The sequence below is a fragment of the Alligator mississippiensis genome, chromosome 4 (genome assembly GCF_030867095.1).
Source record: "Alligator mississippiensis isolate rAllMis1 chromosome 4, rAllMis1, whole genome shotgun sequence".
NCBI classification, from domain to species: Eukaryota; Metazoa; Chordata; order Crocodylia; family Alligatoridae; genus Alligator; species Alligator mississippiensis.
In genome coordinates, this window is record NC_081827.1 from 212,398,326 (window position 1) to 212,413,080 (window position 14,755).

Sequence of the window (14,755 nt, forward strand, 5' to 3'; positions counted from 1 at the left end):
AACATTTACTTACGGCATTAAGTGTTTAAAATAAAATCCAATTCAGGATAAGTCACCTGAATTTGAGGATAAAATAAGTTTTCTAGAATAATGTTTTCTGTTATTAAGTAGTCCACATTTCAAGTGTTTTATCTTAATTTGAGTAACACAGACATTCATCAATTTTAAACTGTATTCAAGTTACAAATGTTCCCAGAGATATTTCAAACAATAGCTTATTAAAGTAATCATACCTGGATCCAACAGCACCGTCACCAGAGTCTTGGCTTCCAGCCTCACTTGGAGTACTCACGGATTTGGAAGATGGAGACATAGGAGGAGGGACTAGATAGTGAAATAGACAGGTATCCGCTGTTACTACTCGTAGAGGTTGCACAGCTTAGGATGTTTCCAAATTAATTTAACATGAAGTATTTAAAAAAAAAAACGTGATGGCAAACAAAATATACATGGATGAAAATGAACAGTAGAAAGAGAGGGGAAAAGACAATGTTAACATTCCATGCTGGAGACTCATGCAATTCTTTGGCATTTAATGCAACAGGGGCTTATATTAAGGAGAGAGGGGGGGAAAAAAGAAGAAAAAAAAAGGAAAAGAAAAAACACTTATTTTTATTTTTTAGAAAACTGATTTTTACTGAATGCTGGCACTAACTTCAAAGGATAGTTTCCCCCACCTATAATTTGTTCATTTCAAATGAGATCAAAGATTGTGTTATGTTAGCACTGAGAATTATTTTCATAAATTGAACAGTTGATTGAACATAGTTTAAATTCTACTCAATTTGCCTTCACTTCAAAATCACAGTTATGAAAATATGTCTTGCTATATAATGTTCTAATCTAAGCTTTTGTTGTGAGACAATGAAAATCAATCTTTTTCCTTCAAAATTTGGTATTCTGGAGCCAATATGGTTTTATTAAATTTAATATTGTTATATTGAAAACATATCCCAAGAAGTCAGTTTACTTGAAGCATTTTGGGTGAAGACTGAAAACAGAATTTGACAACATGCTTTTGGAACTGATGCATAATGAAGAGTGTTATGATGCAATTTAAATACCATACAAAACTGTTTTTGTTTTCCTTCTTCAGCCTGGAAATCTATACTTGTAAGAACCAAACTCATCTTTACACTTTAACAGTCTACTAGTGCTTCAAAGTTCTTTACAGGCCTTTTTCAGTCACATGCAAAATACATCCACATAAGAATTCTCTTTTGCTGGGAAGTGTTTATTCCTCGTAAACAATTGAAGAATATGTTACTGTCAATTGCTGCTTTATATTACTCGTTTCTAAAACTACCCAGAAAACATTTTGTAAAATTAAAAAAATTCAGAATGATTTCATTCCAACACGGTATAGGATAAACATACTGAGATTACTAGAGAGAGGGGTGGAAGAGAGAAAAAACACAAATGGACATACCTCCAGAACAGCCTAGTGTACTTACCTAGGATATGGGAGATCTACATAAAGTCTGTGCTCCAAAAGGGGCGGAGCAGTCTTGAGCCTTCATCTCCCACATCCCAGGAAGCTGCCCTCACCTACAAAGTTACTGGCAATTCTGAGCTCTCTCCCTGCCTCAGTTCCAGTTAAAAGTTTCATCCAGAATCTTGAGAAACCTTCCCAAAGCCTTCATTAAAACCAATATATTTCTATGCTGGGTTCCTATTTTTAGAAACTTGTATTTTCCCAGAAAAACCACTCAGTCAAGAAATTTTCCAACTAGTTATATTTGCTGAACTGGTGTATTTTTATTGAGTCATCACTGCCATCTGCTGGCTAATCTATACTGTGACTGCCAAAAGCCCTATAGTCTAATCTTGTATGATCTTATTACAGCCCACTGATCAGCTAAGGAAAAGAGTAAAATAAAACTTACAGGAAGAAAGTTTTAATAAGGCAAACTAAAATTTTCTTAAAATTAAGTGACTGAGTTAGCTCTGTTTTCAGATGCTAAGTGAGAAATAAATTGATGGTCTGGCTGCTATGATTTGCACTGTACTACACCAAGTTACTGAAGGCTAACCAATGTGAAAAACCAAAATGAACTAGATACCACAAAATTATTAACAGTCTTATATAACTATTTAAACAGTATGCATATTCCACCCCCGCCCCAGTAGCTTTCCAGGATTTCTTTTGGTTTTTGAAACAACTGTTTATTGTTTACCATTTCAAAGGCTCATGAAAGGGAGTACAAACAAAATCAGATATAGGAGGGGCAATAATAATAAGCCTAACTACAACATAACTATTCCCAAATCAATTAAAGAATGGAATCTATCCTTCAAATGATCTTCTGGGCTGAACTATGCCCCAATTTGCAGCCTGCACATACCCAGTAAAGACACTGGTATTATACATGGAATGCAAGCTAGGTCAGATTTTGATCTAATAGCTTACAGCAGAGCAAAGATACTTTTTCATTTTTAGAAATCCTTTGCTGAATAGAAAACTGCAACAACAAAAAAATAATTATTTTATTCCTTTACAGATAAGGGTTAATTAACTAAACTTTACCTGAACCAATTTATTTTATTTTTTTAAGAGGCACAGCAAAGATTGGTGCAAAGACTAAAGTCAAACCACGTAGCTTCTCTATGCCCCCCAGTTTAAGACATCAGCAGTTATGGAAAAATTGAGATCTAATTCTATGTAAGTACAGCATGCTTTATTTAGAAGTGGCTTCACTTCATCCAGCCTAAAAAGGTAAATCAGGTTAAACTATCCTTAGTCTAAGAGCAACTTCTTTTTAGACAGGTGCAAAAGCACCCCTTTTTGGGCCTCAATCTCATCTTGGAACTTTATAACCAGTAAATAACAGTGCCAAAAGAAGGGGGCAGAAGAGCTGGGGTTATGCTTTAACACTGGCAGGGAACAAAACACTGCCTTTGTTTAATGAAATAGGAAGGTACTTTTCAAAACTGATGACCAACTAGTTTATTCATCGTGGCCTTTACCTTCATAGATTCATAGATGTTAGGGTCGGAAGGGACCTCGATAGATCATCGAGTCCGACCCCCTGCATAAGCAGGAAAGAGTGCTGGGTCTAGATGACCCCAGCTAGATACTCATCTAACTTCCTCTTGAAGACCCCCAGGGTAGGGGAGAGCACCACCTCCCTTGGGAGCCCGTTCCAGACCTTGGCCACTCGAACTGTGAAGAAGTTCTTCCTAATGTCCAGTCTAAATCTGCTCTCTGCTAGCTTGTGGCCATTGTTTCTTGTAACCCCCGGGGGCGCCTTGGTGAATAAATACTCACCAATTCCCTTCTGTGCCCCCGTGATGAACTTAAAGGCAGCCACAAGGTCGCCTCTCAACCTTCTCTTGTGGAGGCTGAAAAGGTTCTCTAGTCTCTCCTCGTAGGGCTTGGTCTGCAGGCCCTTGACCATACGAGTTGCCCTTCTCTGGACCCTCTCCAGGTTATCCGCATCCTTCTTGAAGTGTGGCGCCCAGAATTGCACGCAGTACTCCAACTGCGGTCTGACCAGCTCCCGATAGAGGGGAAGTATCACCTCCTTGGATCTATTCGTCATGCATCTGCTGATGCATGATAAAGTGCCATTGGCTTTTCTGATGGCTTCGTCACGCTGCCGGCTCATGTTCATCTTGGAGTCCACTAGGACTCCAACATCCCTTTCCACCTCTGTGCCACCCAGCAGGTCATTTCCTAGGCTGTAGGTGTGCTGGACATTTTTCCTCCCTAGGTGCAACACTTTGCATTTCTCCTTGTTGAACTGCATCCTGTTGTTTTCTGCCCACTTGTCCAACCTATCCAGGTCTGCCTGCAGCTGTTCCCTGCCCTCCGGCGTGTCCACTTCTCCCTATAGCTTTGTGTCATCTGCAAACTTGGACAGAATACATTTGACTCCCTCGTCCAAGTCACTGATGAAGACATTAAAGAGTATCGGTCCAAGGACCGAGCCCTGCGGGACCCCACTGCCCACACCCTTCCAGGTCGAGACCAACCCATCCACCACGACACTCTGGGTGTGACCCTCTAGCCAATTCGCCACCCACCGGACTGTGTAGTCATCCAAGTCACAGCCTCTTAACTTGTTCACCAGTATGGGGTGGGATACCGTATCGAAGGCCTTCCTGAAGTCTAAGTATACGACATCCACCCCTCCTCCTGTGTCCAGGCGTTTTGTAACCTGGTCATAGAAAGAGACTAGATTGGTCAGGCACGATCTGCCCGCCACAAACCCATGCTGGTTTCCCCTCAGCATAATTTGCCCTGCTGGGCTCTCACAAGTGTGAGCCTTGATAATTTTTTCAAAGACTTTACCAAGGATGGAGGTGAGACTGACTGGCCTATAGTTGCCTGGGTCCTCCTTCCTCCCCTTTTTAAAAATGGGGACCACGTTAGCCATGACAAGAAATGCAAAACCTGCCAACACATCTCCACCACCCCCAAAATTACTAACACCCCACAACAGAGCCATCAGCATTCCCAGATCTTATAGCTGCACCTCCAGAGATGTAATATATCTCATCCAATGCACCAAATGCCCTGATGGAAAATATGTAGGAGACCAAACAACAACTGCGCACCAGAATGAATGCACACCGGAAATCCATCAGAGATAAGAATACCCAATTACCTGTGGGGGCACATTTCTCGCTAGAAAACCACACTCTCTCTCCAATCTCTTAGTTCTAACACTCAAAGGAAACTTACAAAACACTTCCCAGAGATGAGCCTATGAACTCCACTTCATCAACCTGGATACTAAAAACCATGGACTAAATATAGACATTGGATTTATGACACATTATAACCTGCCTGACATCTGACTCCCCAGGTATCTCTCCACTTTCAACCCCCTTCTCTCTGTCTCCCCCCACCTGTCTCTCACCCATTGACTCCTCAATCTACATCTTCACTGACTGCCTATCTTGTATGCATACCATCACAGCCTCTGGCTTCTTTACTTTTCATTCCATCCAGGAAGAGCACACATCAACTGCTGAAACTTCCTCAGCCTGACAAAGGGTTTTTGAACCCAAAAGCTTGCTTAAAATTTTTTCCAACTATTTAAGTTGGTCTAATAAAATATATCAGATTCACCCAAAGAACCTTGTCTGTCATATTTCTGATGCCTTTTCATAATAAATGCAAATAAATTCTTCTTTTCCCCTCATTCTTTTCTTTCTTCTTTTTTTTTTTTAAATAGGAGACTGCTTAGGCAGGTCATTGTTCTCTTTCCTTTCCTCTTTATTTTACAATCCTGCAGTAAATGGATATGAAGAGAAGGAGTACTTTTAAGACCTTGAATAAAATTGTTATGATTCTTCTAGTTTCTAAGTGAGCTATTGAAAACTGTAGCTCAGAGGAGAGTTCGTAAACAGACTGGTGCAAGGAATCCTTAAAAGTGGCACAAGGAGTTGCTTTTTGTGAAGCTGTTCCCAAGTTGTCTGTGATACTGCAATGCCCCCTTGTGGAGGAAGTTATTTTTAAGAAATCTCCCTATTCATAGGATGATGCATACTTAATAAATACATAAGCAGCTTACAGGACAGTAACCAAATAAGGATGCCTAAACCTGGACTGTTAGAATGTAAAGTTTTAATGGATTTTCCCCAAGTAAACTGTCTTTTATATCAGAATTAAATGGAATGTCAAACACACAGGTTTGGAGAATCCCATGCTATTAAAAATAGTATCTGGAATAAGAACTCCACTTCCTCTTGCATGTGAACAGAAAGATTATATCAATGCTTGCCTCAAATTATCTAGCACACCATTTTTCTTTAAAAGAACGAGGGGTAGACCAATAAAGATTTTCTTGGCCAATACCAATAGCAAATTATTAACCAGCCATATAGGCCAATACCAAGCCGACATCAGATTTATAGGAATGCAGCCAGGAGTTTGGAGAGCAGCAAGCCCAGACTGCGGCAAACCCTGTCTGCTGCAAGTGGTGCTGCTGAGCGCCGAGCTCAGCCCAGCCCAGCCCTGTCTCCTGCGCGTGGCACTGGGCTTGGTGCTTGCTTGGTGGTTAGCACAGCCCAGGCAGCGCCACTTGCAGGGGATGGGGGCACGCCAGCAAAGTGCTGAGCCCAGCCCTGTCTGCTGAGAGCAGTGCTGCCAAGCACTGAGTTCAGCCCCGTCCCCTGCGAGCAGTGCACCAGGCTTGGTGCTCAACTGGCATGGCTGGGCTCAGCGCCTGACTAGCCCAGGCCAGGCAGCGCCGCTCACAACAGATGAGAGCACACCAGCCAAGCACCAAGCCTGGTGCCGCTTGCAGGGGACAGGGATGGGAATGGGGCTGTGCTCAGTGCTCAGTGCTCAGCTGGCACAACCCCATCCCCTGTGAGTGGTGCTGCCTGGGCCATACCAGCTGAGCACCAAGCCTGGACCTGTCTGCTGTGAACAGCACTGCTGAGTGCTGAGCCTGGCTGTGCCAGTTGAGCCCAAATTGCTTGCAGGGGACAGGGCTGGGCTTGGCAGCGCCACTCACAGCAGACAGTGCCAGGCTGGGCGCTCAGCTGGCATGGCCTCATCCCAAGAGCGGTGCCGGGCTCAGCGCTCAGCTGATGCAGCCCAGGCAGTGCCGCTTGCAGGCGACAGGACCACGCCAGCTGAGCGCCAAGCCCACCCCTGTCCCCTGCGAGCAGCACTGCAGCACATGTCTACCCTCAGGTGCCCAGACCACAGTGAGAGTGCACAGGGGCTGGTATCAGTTGACACCATATTTTTGATGCGAAGATAGGTCAACTTATACACCAGATCTACAAAATTCCTAACTTTTGGATCAGAAAAATGGGGCCGACTTATACACCACGTCAACCTATACACCATGAAATACAGCAACTCAACATGATTTGATCAGGTGTGTGAGCCTTCTCTCCCTGCCCCCAGCTGGAAATTCCTGTTAATAGAGTTTTCCGGTTAGTAAAATCCCATTTAACACGGGTTTTACCGTATTTTTTTAAAGTGTGGCGATGAGGGGAATTAGCCAAAACGTAGCCCAAGAGAAAATGAAAAAACATAAGACTGAATCTCTCTGGGGAAAACAGGAAGAACAAAAAGCATGTTATTTAATGCAGAACAAAACAACTTCCATGTTGTCTGCTTGCGTTTGTACTCTGAAGGACAATTACTCTGGATATGTAGCCTTCAGTTTTAAAATCCACATCAGATATTTTAAATTTATGTCTCTCTCTCTCTTTTTTTTTTTTTTTAAATACTGGGCAGATAGAGTTCAACATTTTACTAGTAGTACTGTGTAACAAAAAAGAAGTCAAATGTTTAAATTGTGTGTACTGAGACATGACGTCATGAGATAATATGTCATGGCAAACTTTGCAGGACAAATAATGGTAAGACAAACAAAGGAGACATGCATGCCAAAAATGTCAGCCATATAATAGTCATGCAGTGTATGCAAATGTCACATTCCTAAAAATAGAATAGAAGGGCAGGACATTTGTCCAATATTCTGATACTAATATTCTTACCTATAGGAGACTCTGGTGTTAGCCCCATGCTTTGAAGCAATGCTTCAGCTTCTCTTCTCTTCTTTTCAAGGTCAGATTCTTCTTGTACAGGAAGAACTTCTTTCTTCTGGTCAGTCTTAAAAAAAAAAGTCAGGAACAATCACTCAACTAATATCACAGAACCTAGATTGGACATTAAAAACTTTCCTGTGAAAACATATTTAAAGCATTTTTCTGTGCTTATTAGGGTTGGTTATTTGACCAGTTAAATACAGTTCAGTCAGTTAACTGGTCAAATATTGTAAACATTTGCCAATAGGTCTAAAAAAATACACAAAAGTCCAAATTTTCCATTAAGTGCGTCGAAAAAAATTTAAAGGAGTATTTATGTCAATTAAACTGTAAAAAATGTAGGTTTTTTGTAAAATTGCTATAATCTTTGACTGGTCAGAAAAACATGTAGTCAATTGACAATATTTGACAAGTCAATATACCTACCTGCCACTCTTAATGCTTATAAATCAGGAGGTAACTTGGGATGGTCTAATTTAGTGTTTCTGACAATTCTTTCTACAGAGAAAATGCAATGGCATGATGATCTGTAAAAACTCTAATGAATTTAGAAATGTAGTTGTACCCTCAAATAAGTCTGCAATATGCAGATAAAAGATGCTACAACTACTTTTACAAGCTGTTTAAACTATCACCACTTTATAAGATCTTGAGAGGATGTAGTATACAAGAATAAAGTTTACCATTTTAAAATGCGTGTGTGGCTGGATAATGACTAAGTCATAAGGACTCCTCTCCAATAATTATCCCTTTTTTTGCAAAGCCAAGGTTTTGCTTTAAAGCTAGGATGTCACCATAGGATTCAGAAAATCCTAAAATGACAGTAAACGTTCTAAAGAAAGATAATACAAATCTGAATGGCAAGACAACAGACTGCACTTTGGACAGGGTCCAAAAGGGTACCCTGCCATGTCTGGTATAAATTTAAAGGCTTAGCAGATTAGAAGAACATACTGTATATGTGTCCAAAGGCCTGAATATAGAGCTTCTGTTCTTTCTAGGGAGTATATGTGGATGGCATTTACAAATAAAATTTATTGTAGATATTAGAGGTTTTATGAAATGAAGGAAAGGTAAGAATGCAAAAAACTGAATGATCACCTACCCCTTCATTCCAAATTTGAACAATAGGATGTTTAGTTTCATTTTAATTTTTTTTAAACTAAACTAAATTCCAACAAAAAAAGAAACAAATATCTAAATGTTTTATCCTAACCAAAAGGTGAATGTTTGGACCACAGTGAAATGCAGGATTAAATCATATTCAGCCTCTATTATCATTTGAAGCCAAAATCCAATTAGTTATCCTCAAGCAAGTCACTGAAGCATGGGAGGAGGAGTCTAAAAATTAGTAATTTTCTTGTGACAATGAGAACCTTTAGCACTACCCTAAGTTTATACAAATCTACTGTATGATTCATATTTCTCAGATTTAAAGAAATAATAATTCAAGGTGTTCATACTCGATAGTAAATTCATGTAACTCATAGAAGACAATCATTGGGACTCTATCAATACCACTTTTCTGGTGAGTGGTTAATCATGAAATAGAAATCCTTAAAATAATTAGAAAAAAAAAACTTAGGTCATCTTATTCTCTTCCTATGTATATACACTGGTTAAAGATTTTTCCTACCCTGATATGCATATATGCAATGCTCTTAATTATACAATTCCTCTTAAATCAAGATATTCCCAAACTTCATCACTCCCAAGGATGTGCTTACTACATCACACATGGTTCTCAGAAAGTACAGAGAGATAATACATTGCTCTAAGATCCCTGGGATATAGATCATATATTGAGATCTCTCTTTTCAACTGTCTGAATCATTCTGCTGGCAGTTGCTCAGCCACATGCTAATTTGAGATTCCTGCCAGCTTACAACCCAAGCATGGAAAAGACAAGAACAAGGGCCCTGATTAAGTAAATCACTTAGCTTTAAGCATACACTTAAGTCCCATGCTCAAGAGCTTTGCTGATTTGGAGCCAATGTGCGGAAGCAGCTCTCAGTAGAAACCTGCGAAGTATCAACACTGACCATACACTTCAATAATTTCCTGGACTTCTTTGCCAACTACTGATTGAGTCTAACATGTAGATGTGCTCTGATTATTGTGCTGACTGAACAATTCAGGATGAAAATTAAAGGTGACACTATTAGGTTGGTAACGTGGTAACCTAACCACACAGACTCAATGTAACAATATAGAGGGACATAGTGAGAACTACCCTGGAGAAATTACCTTGCTATTTGATTTCTGTGTTATTAAAAGGGAGTAGTCCCTTTTTTAAAAAGTTATTTCTCACATAAATAGCAAGCAGACTGCTTACATAGTCAATTCAGAACAAGTTTTTTGTATCTGTTCTCATACACGAATATAATATTATTATGTTTGGATGTAATACTACCTAGAGGTTCAAAACAAGCAACTAACAAGGAAATAGTTTGATTATAAACAGGATGTTAGACCCTCTTGACTAAATCTAGACAAGAAGTATGATCTATACAGAAAAGAAAATTCAATTCTTACTTCTTTTTTCTTTCTTTCTTCCTCTTTTCTCTTTTTCTCCTCCCTGATTTGAGCCAAGCGTTGTTTCTTGCGCTCCAACTCTGCTTTCAATTCACTTTTGTCAGACATGGCTGCAACTCTGAGCAACAGAAAAGCAACCAGTCAAACAAGTCATAACAGACAGCAAAGTAGTTAATATAGCAAAGTCTTAAAGAGGCACCTCAATATCATACCGACATATTTAGACTTCAACATATTTTATCAGGTACCAAAAGACCAAAGCAGCCTCTGATTCCACAACAACTGTCTGCCGACAGTTTGCCACAGAGGTCCTCCACAGGACACAAGGAAGGAGAATGTCCACAAAGTTAAAAGCTTTTGCTGTCTGTTTCAGCTGTACGGTACATGGCTATCTTACCGTTGCATGTGGGATCACACCTAAACGGGCAGTATTATTACTAAGCCACAAGATGGGTACTGCATCCCATGAGAGAGCAAGACCAGAAGGGCATAAAACACAGGCGGCTGAAAATGCTTTTCTTTACTACTTTGTCTCATGTTTGCCGAGGATGTATTTGAAGTCTTGTTTAAGGGGGGGAGAGGGGGGAGTCAAAAACGCACGGGAACCAGGTGTCCTGCTGCAAATGTGATAATACAACTACATCAGGACCGGCAGAGACTTCGTCCCCTTCAGGTACCAAAGAGAAACTTAGGGGAAAAATGCTAAAACGGAAGCCAGAAGAACTGCGAGGGCGGGGCGGGGCGGGGCTGGGGCCCGCAAGCAGGGCCCAACCCCTGCCCGGCAAAACGCTGTGAGGAGCAGGCGGAAGTGGAGGAGCAGCGGCCAGCGGAGGCCGAGAGCAGCGGGCACCACAGCCCGACCCCGGGGACAGGGGAGGGAGGCCTTGGCGGGGAGACTCCAGCACCAGGGCCGGGCCCGCGGGCACCGGAACAGCGCTGGCGGCAGAGCCCGGCCCGGCCACCGCACAGTGGCCGCGGGGAGAGAGCAGCACCCCGGCCCCCCGTAGGACTGGGTTCGGCCCGTACAGGCTCCGTGCTTGGGCGCGGCCGCCGAGACTCCCGGGGGAGCGCTCCCACGCCTGACACCACGCCGGAGAGGCCGCCCCGAGCAAACACCGGCTGCCATGGCCGACCCCCGCCCCGTGAGCGGCCCTCACCCGGCAGCAGGGCCGCGCTCCCCTCCAACCGGCTCCCGGCCGCGCCGCCCGAATCCGCTTTCGTCCCTTCACAAAGGCAGCGGCAGAGACGGGCGGGAGTTACGGCGAGTGCAGAGGGACAGACCAGCCTCACCACTCTCAATACGCATGCGCAGATATCCACAGTGAGGGAGGAGGGGGGCGGGCACGTGAGGCGGTGGCGGGGCGAGAACGCGGAAGTGTCAGGTGACGAGCGGGTGCGGACCCTGCGGGACCCCATGCCGCTCGGAGCCAGTGGCTTGCAAAGAGCTCAGGAGCGGCACCTACACGACATAACATGCGACCGAAGGCAGCCACCATTGCCTCGAGTACGGAGCGGACCGATAGAACTATAGCTTCCAGCGGGCAGTGCGGCCGGCCGCACAATGGCGCTCCGGGGGCGAAGCAATGCATCCTGGGAGTGCCTCCGAGGGGACCGCGCCCTCCCGCGAGTGCGGCATGCTGGGAAGTGTAGTTAGGGCGGTGTGGGGCCTCCCAGGGGCGTGGTTCCAGTTTGGGGGCGCGGGCCGGCCGGCGGCGCTGTGGTGAACCGCGCGCGGAGGGGGCGGGGCGCCGAGCACGCCCCTCCCTGGCTGGCGCGAAGGGACAGTTACAGCGGGCTAGGGCAGGGCGGGGCAGGGCAGACAGGCGGTGGGAGGCTCCGTACCTTGCGTACTGGACGGAGGAGGCCGAGGCGTGTGTCCATGGCACGAGCTCTCCTGTCCGCCGCTGTGACAGGACGGGCGGAGAGCGACGTGCGAGCAGGGAGACGAATCGGAATCGGGCTGTCGGCCACGAGGTTGGGAGCGGCAGACAAAGGAGCAGTAACCCAGAGAAACCGGCGAGGCTGTAAAGCAGCTGCAGCTGGGGAAAGCTCGTGCGTAGGGGACGCGTACACTGCTCCCCCGCTATATGGTACACACTCCTACCTATATAGAGATACACAAGCTACACACACACATCCCTATCTATATATAGCTCGAGACACCCCATTTGTATATAGGTACACAAGATTCACACACACCCCTATTTACATATATGTGTATGTATGTATAAAAACACATGCACCACCTATATATACACACACTTATCTATATATAGATAGATACACCCCCCCCATCTAGATGTAGATAGACACCCCCCATCTCATGGACTCAGGAAGTTTGGGTTGGGAGGGACCTCAGGACGTCATCCAGTCCAACCTCTGTTCAAAGCAGGACCACCCCCCAGCTCTCCAATCCCAGCCAAAGCTTTGTATGGCCAGGTTTTGAAAACCCCCAAGGATGGAGCTTCCACTGCCTCTCTGGGTAACCAGTTTCAGTGTTTTACTACCCTCCTAGTGAGAAAATTCTTCCCAATATCTAACCCAGACTTCCCTTGCTGCAACTTGAGACCATTGTTCCTCGTCCTGTCATCTGCTGCCACTGAGAGCAGTTTAGCTCCATTCTCTTTCAAACCCCACTTCAGGAAGGTTGCTATTAAGTCTCCTCTCAGTCTCCTCTTCTCTAGACAAAATAAGCCGAGTTCCCCCAGTCTTTTCTCAGAAGTCTGTCCCCCAGCCCCCTTGCTATTTTTGCTGTCCTCTGCTGGACTCTCCAATTTGTTCACATCCTTTTTGGAGTGGGGAAAGGGGGTTGAACTGAACACAGTACTCCAGATGTGGCCTTACCAGTGCTGAACAGAGAGGGGAATAATTACTACCCTGCCTTCTCCTGGACTTCAGATCAATGCGGCTATGCCCACATGCAAGATTAGAAGCCAGGCTAGATGCCAGAACAGTTCACATATGTATGACAGCAGGCATGATTCTGGGATTGCACATTAGATCCAATCATGCCTTATTGCCTTTGGAGGGGGAACCTGATCCTAGTTCTTGTTGCACTAACAAGAAGCAAGCTCCCACAGTTGGAAGTGTCCATTGCTAGGCGGCTTCCAGCCATAGGGTGCGGATGGGACTGAGTTCCACAATTGACAAGTCTCCCAGCCCTGGCTGCATGTGAGGTGCAGCTGGGGCCAAGAACCCCATGTGGGCAGGGGGCTTCACACTCCCCGTGATCCCCAGGGCTCAGGGGTTTCATGCCGGGCAAGATGCATCCCTGTGGCTGGGAGCCATCAGCGGATGGGGCTCCCAGCTGCAGGGGAGACTCCTATCCATGCAAGTTAAAGCTTGTGAGTAACCAGCTATAAAGTTAGTACATGTTTTCAAGGTCTAACTTTAAAACTGGTAGGAGCTTCTTATCATGTGTAGCTGGTCTTAAGGTAATTATGTAGTTAACCAGTTAATTGTGCAATACCTGTAATGTGTATGGCCGTAGTCTAGTAATGACATCTCACTGTTTGTAGTTTTGTTCACCAGATAGGTAGGTAGGTAGGTTTGTAGGCTAAAAGAGTACTTTCTTCAGTCCAAAAAAGGGAAGTTGGAAAAAATCTTTCTGCAAGCTGGTGTTAATATTTAAATGTATATCCTGTTTTACATATAGAGGTAATATTACATTAGTGACTTATCAGCCCATTTCCTAGGATGTTTATCTGTAGGATAATATAACTGTTATTTAATCAGTCAAATAAAGGTTTATTTGGAAGAGGAAAGGCTTCTAAAATATGCTTCTTAGAGTATCTGATAGGGGTACAAGCTCTGATTTATGTCTAGTAATTTGGAGTTCTTAATTGAGCTAAAGTATTAACATCAAGGAGCCCCATTTCAGATTACCTGAACCCTTCTATCCCTTGTTGTAGAATATGATAGTAATAAAAGCCACCTGAAAAAAGTAGTAAGAAATTGTTTCTATCTTTGAATGAACCATGGAATTAGCACCTCATAGTTCCATTCCATACAATAAAATGGGCTTAATCTTAGATCTGTAGACCTTTAGTACTGCCAGTACTGCCCTTCTGCCCATCTTATTGTACAATTATAAAATTCCCTCAACGCTTATTTTAATACTTACATTTTCTTTGTGTTTATTCCAGCTCACATGTTTATTGAAATAGATTCTAAAGTATTTAATTGAGGACACCACCTCTAGTTTATTTTTCTCTAAACACCCCCCTCCCCCAATTTCTACCTCCTTTAATTTCTAAAACCAGGACCTTCAATTTAGCAGTTTTGATTTTCAAGCTATTTGAGTCACAATACTGCTAAAAACCATCTAATAACCTTTGGAGGCATGTCTGGAATTTTAACATTAATAGCATGTCATCTGCATAAAGCAAGACAGAATTTCAATATCACGGGTGCATTGAATTGATTCCCTATTAGCCCCATGTTTTAGAATTGATCATTCAGGAATAGATTCAAATATAGCTGAGTAAACAGACATCCTTGTTGTACCTCTGTGTTAGTTGTAAAACTGCTGAACAAGGCACCACTGATCCCATCATGTATTATGATGCTGTCTTTGGATAGTAAGCAATGACTATTTGTAGAAGAGTTTTATCCATTGATGTCACTACTCATTTCTTTCATAACTGTAATTGGTCTATGGAGTAAAAACCTCCCTTGAGCAATTTAAAGCTATGTATAA

The 14,755-nt window shown here is 43.4% G+C and overlaps 1 protein-coding gene across 4 annotated transcripts in view; it reads right to left on the minus strand.

The window, feature by feature from the left end:
- Positions 1-11,996, minus strand: part of DYNC1I2 (dynein cytoplasmic 1 intermediate chain 2) — a 37,670-nt gene extending 25,674 nt beyond the window's left edge. Inside the window, exons 1-4 of one of the 4 annotated variants that reach the window (XM_019480516.2) lie at positions 11,899-11,996; positions 10,057-10,174; positions 7,471-7,585; positions 234-324 (exon numbers count right to left, since the gene is read on the minus strand). In XM_019480516.2, coding sequence (XP_019336061.1) covers positions 234-324; positions 7,471-7,585; positions 10,057-10,164 — 314 coding nt within the window. In that variant the 5' untranslated portion in view covers positions 10,165-10,174; positions 11,899-11,996. Of the gene's footprint in view, positions 1-233; positions 325-7,470; positions 7,586-10,056; positions 10,175-11,213; positions 11,346-11,519; positions 11,589-11,898 lie in introns of those variants that run through there. The other 3 variants (XM_019480517.2, XM_006265901.4, XM_006265902.4) reach the window with 3 other exon arrangements.
- Positions 11,997-14,755: the final 2,759 nt, after the last annotated feature.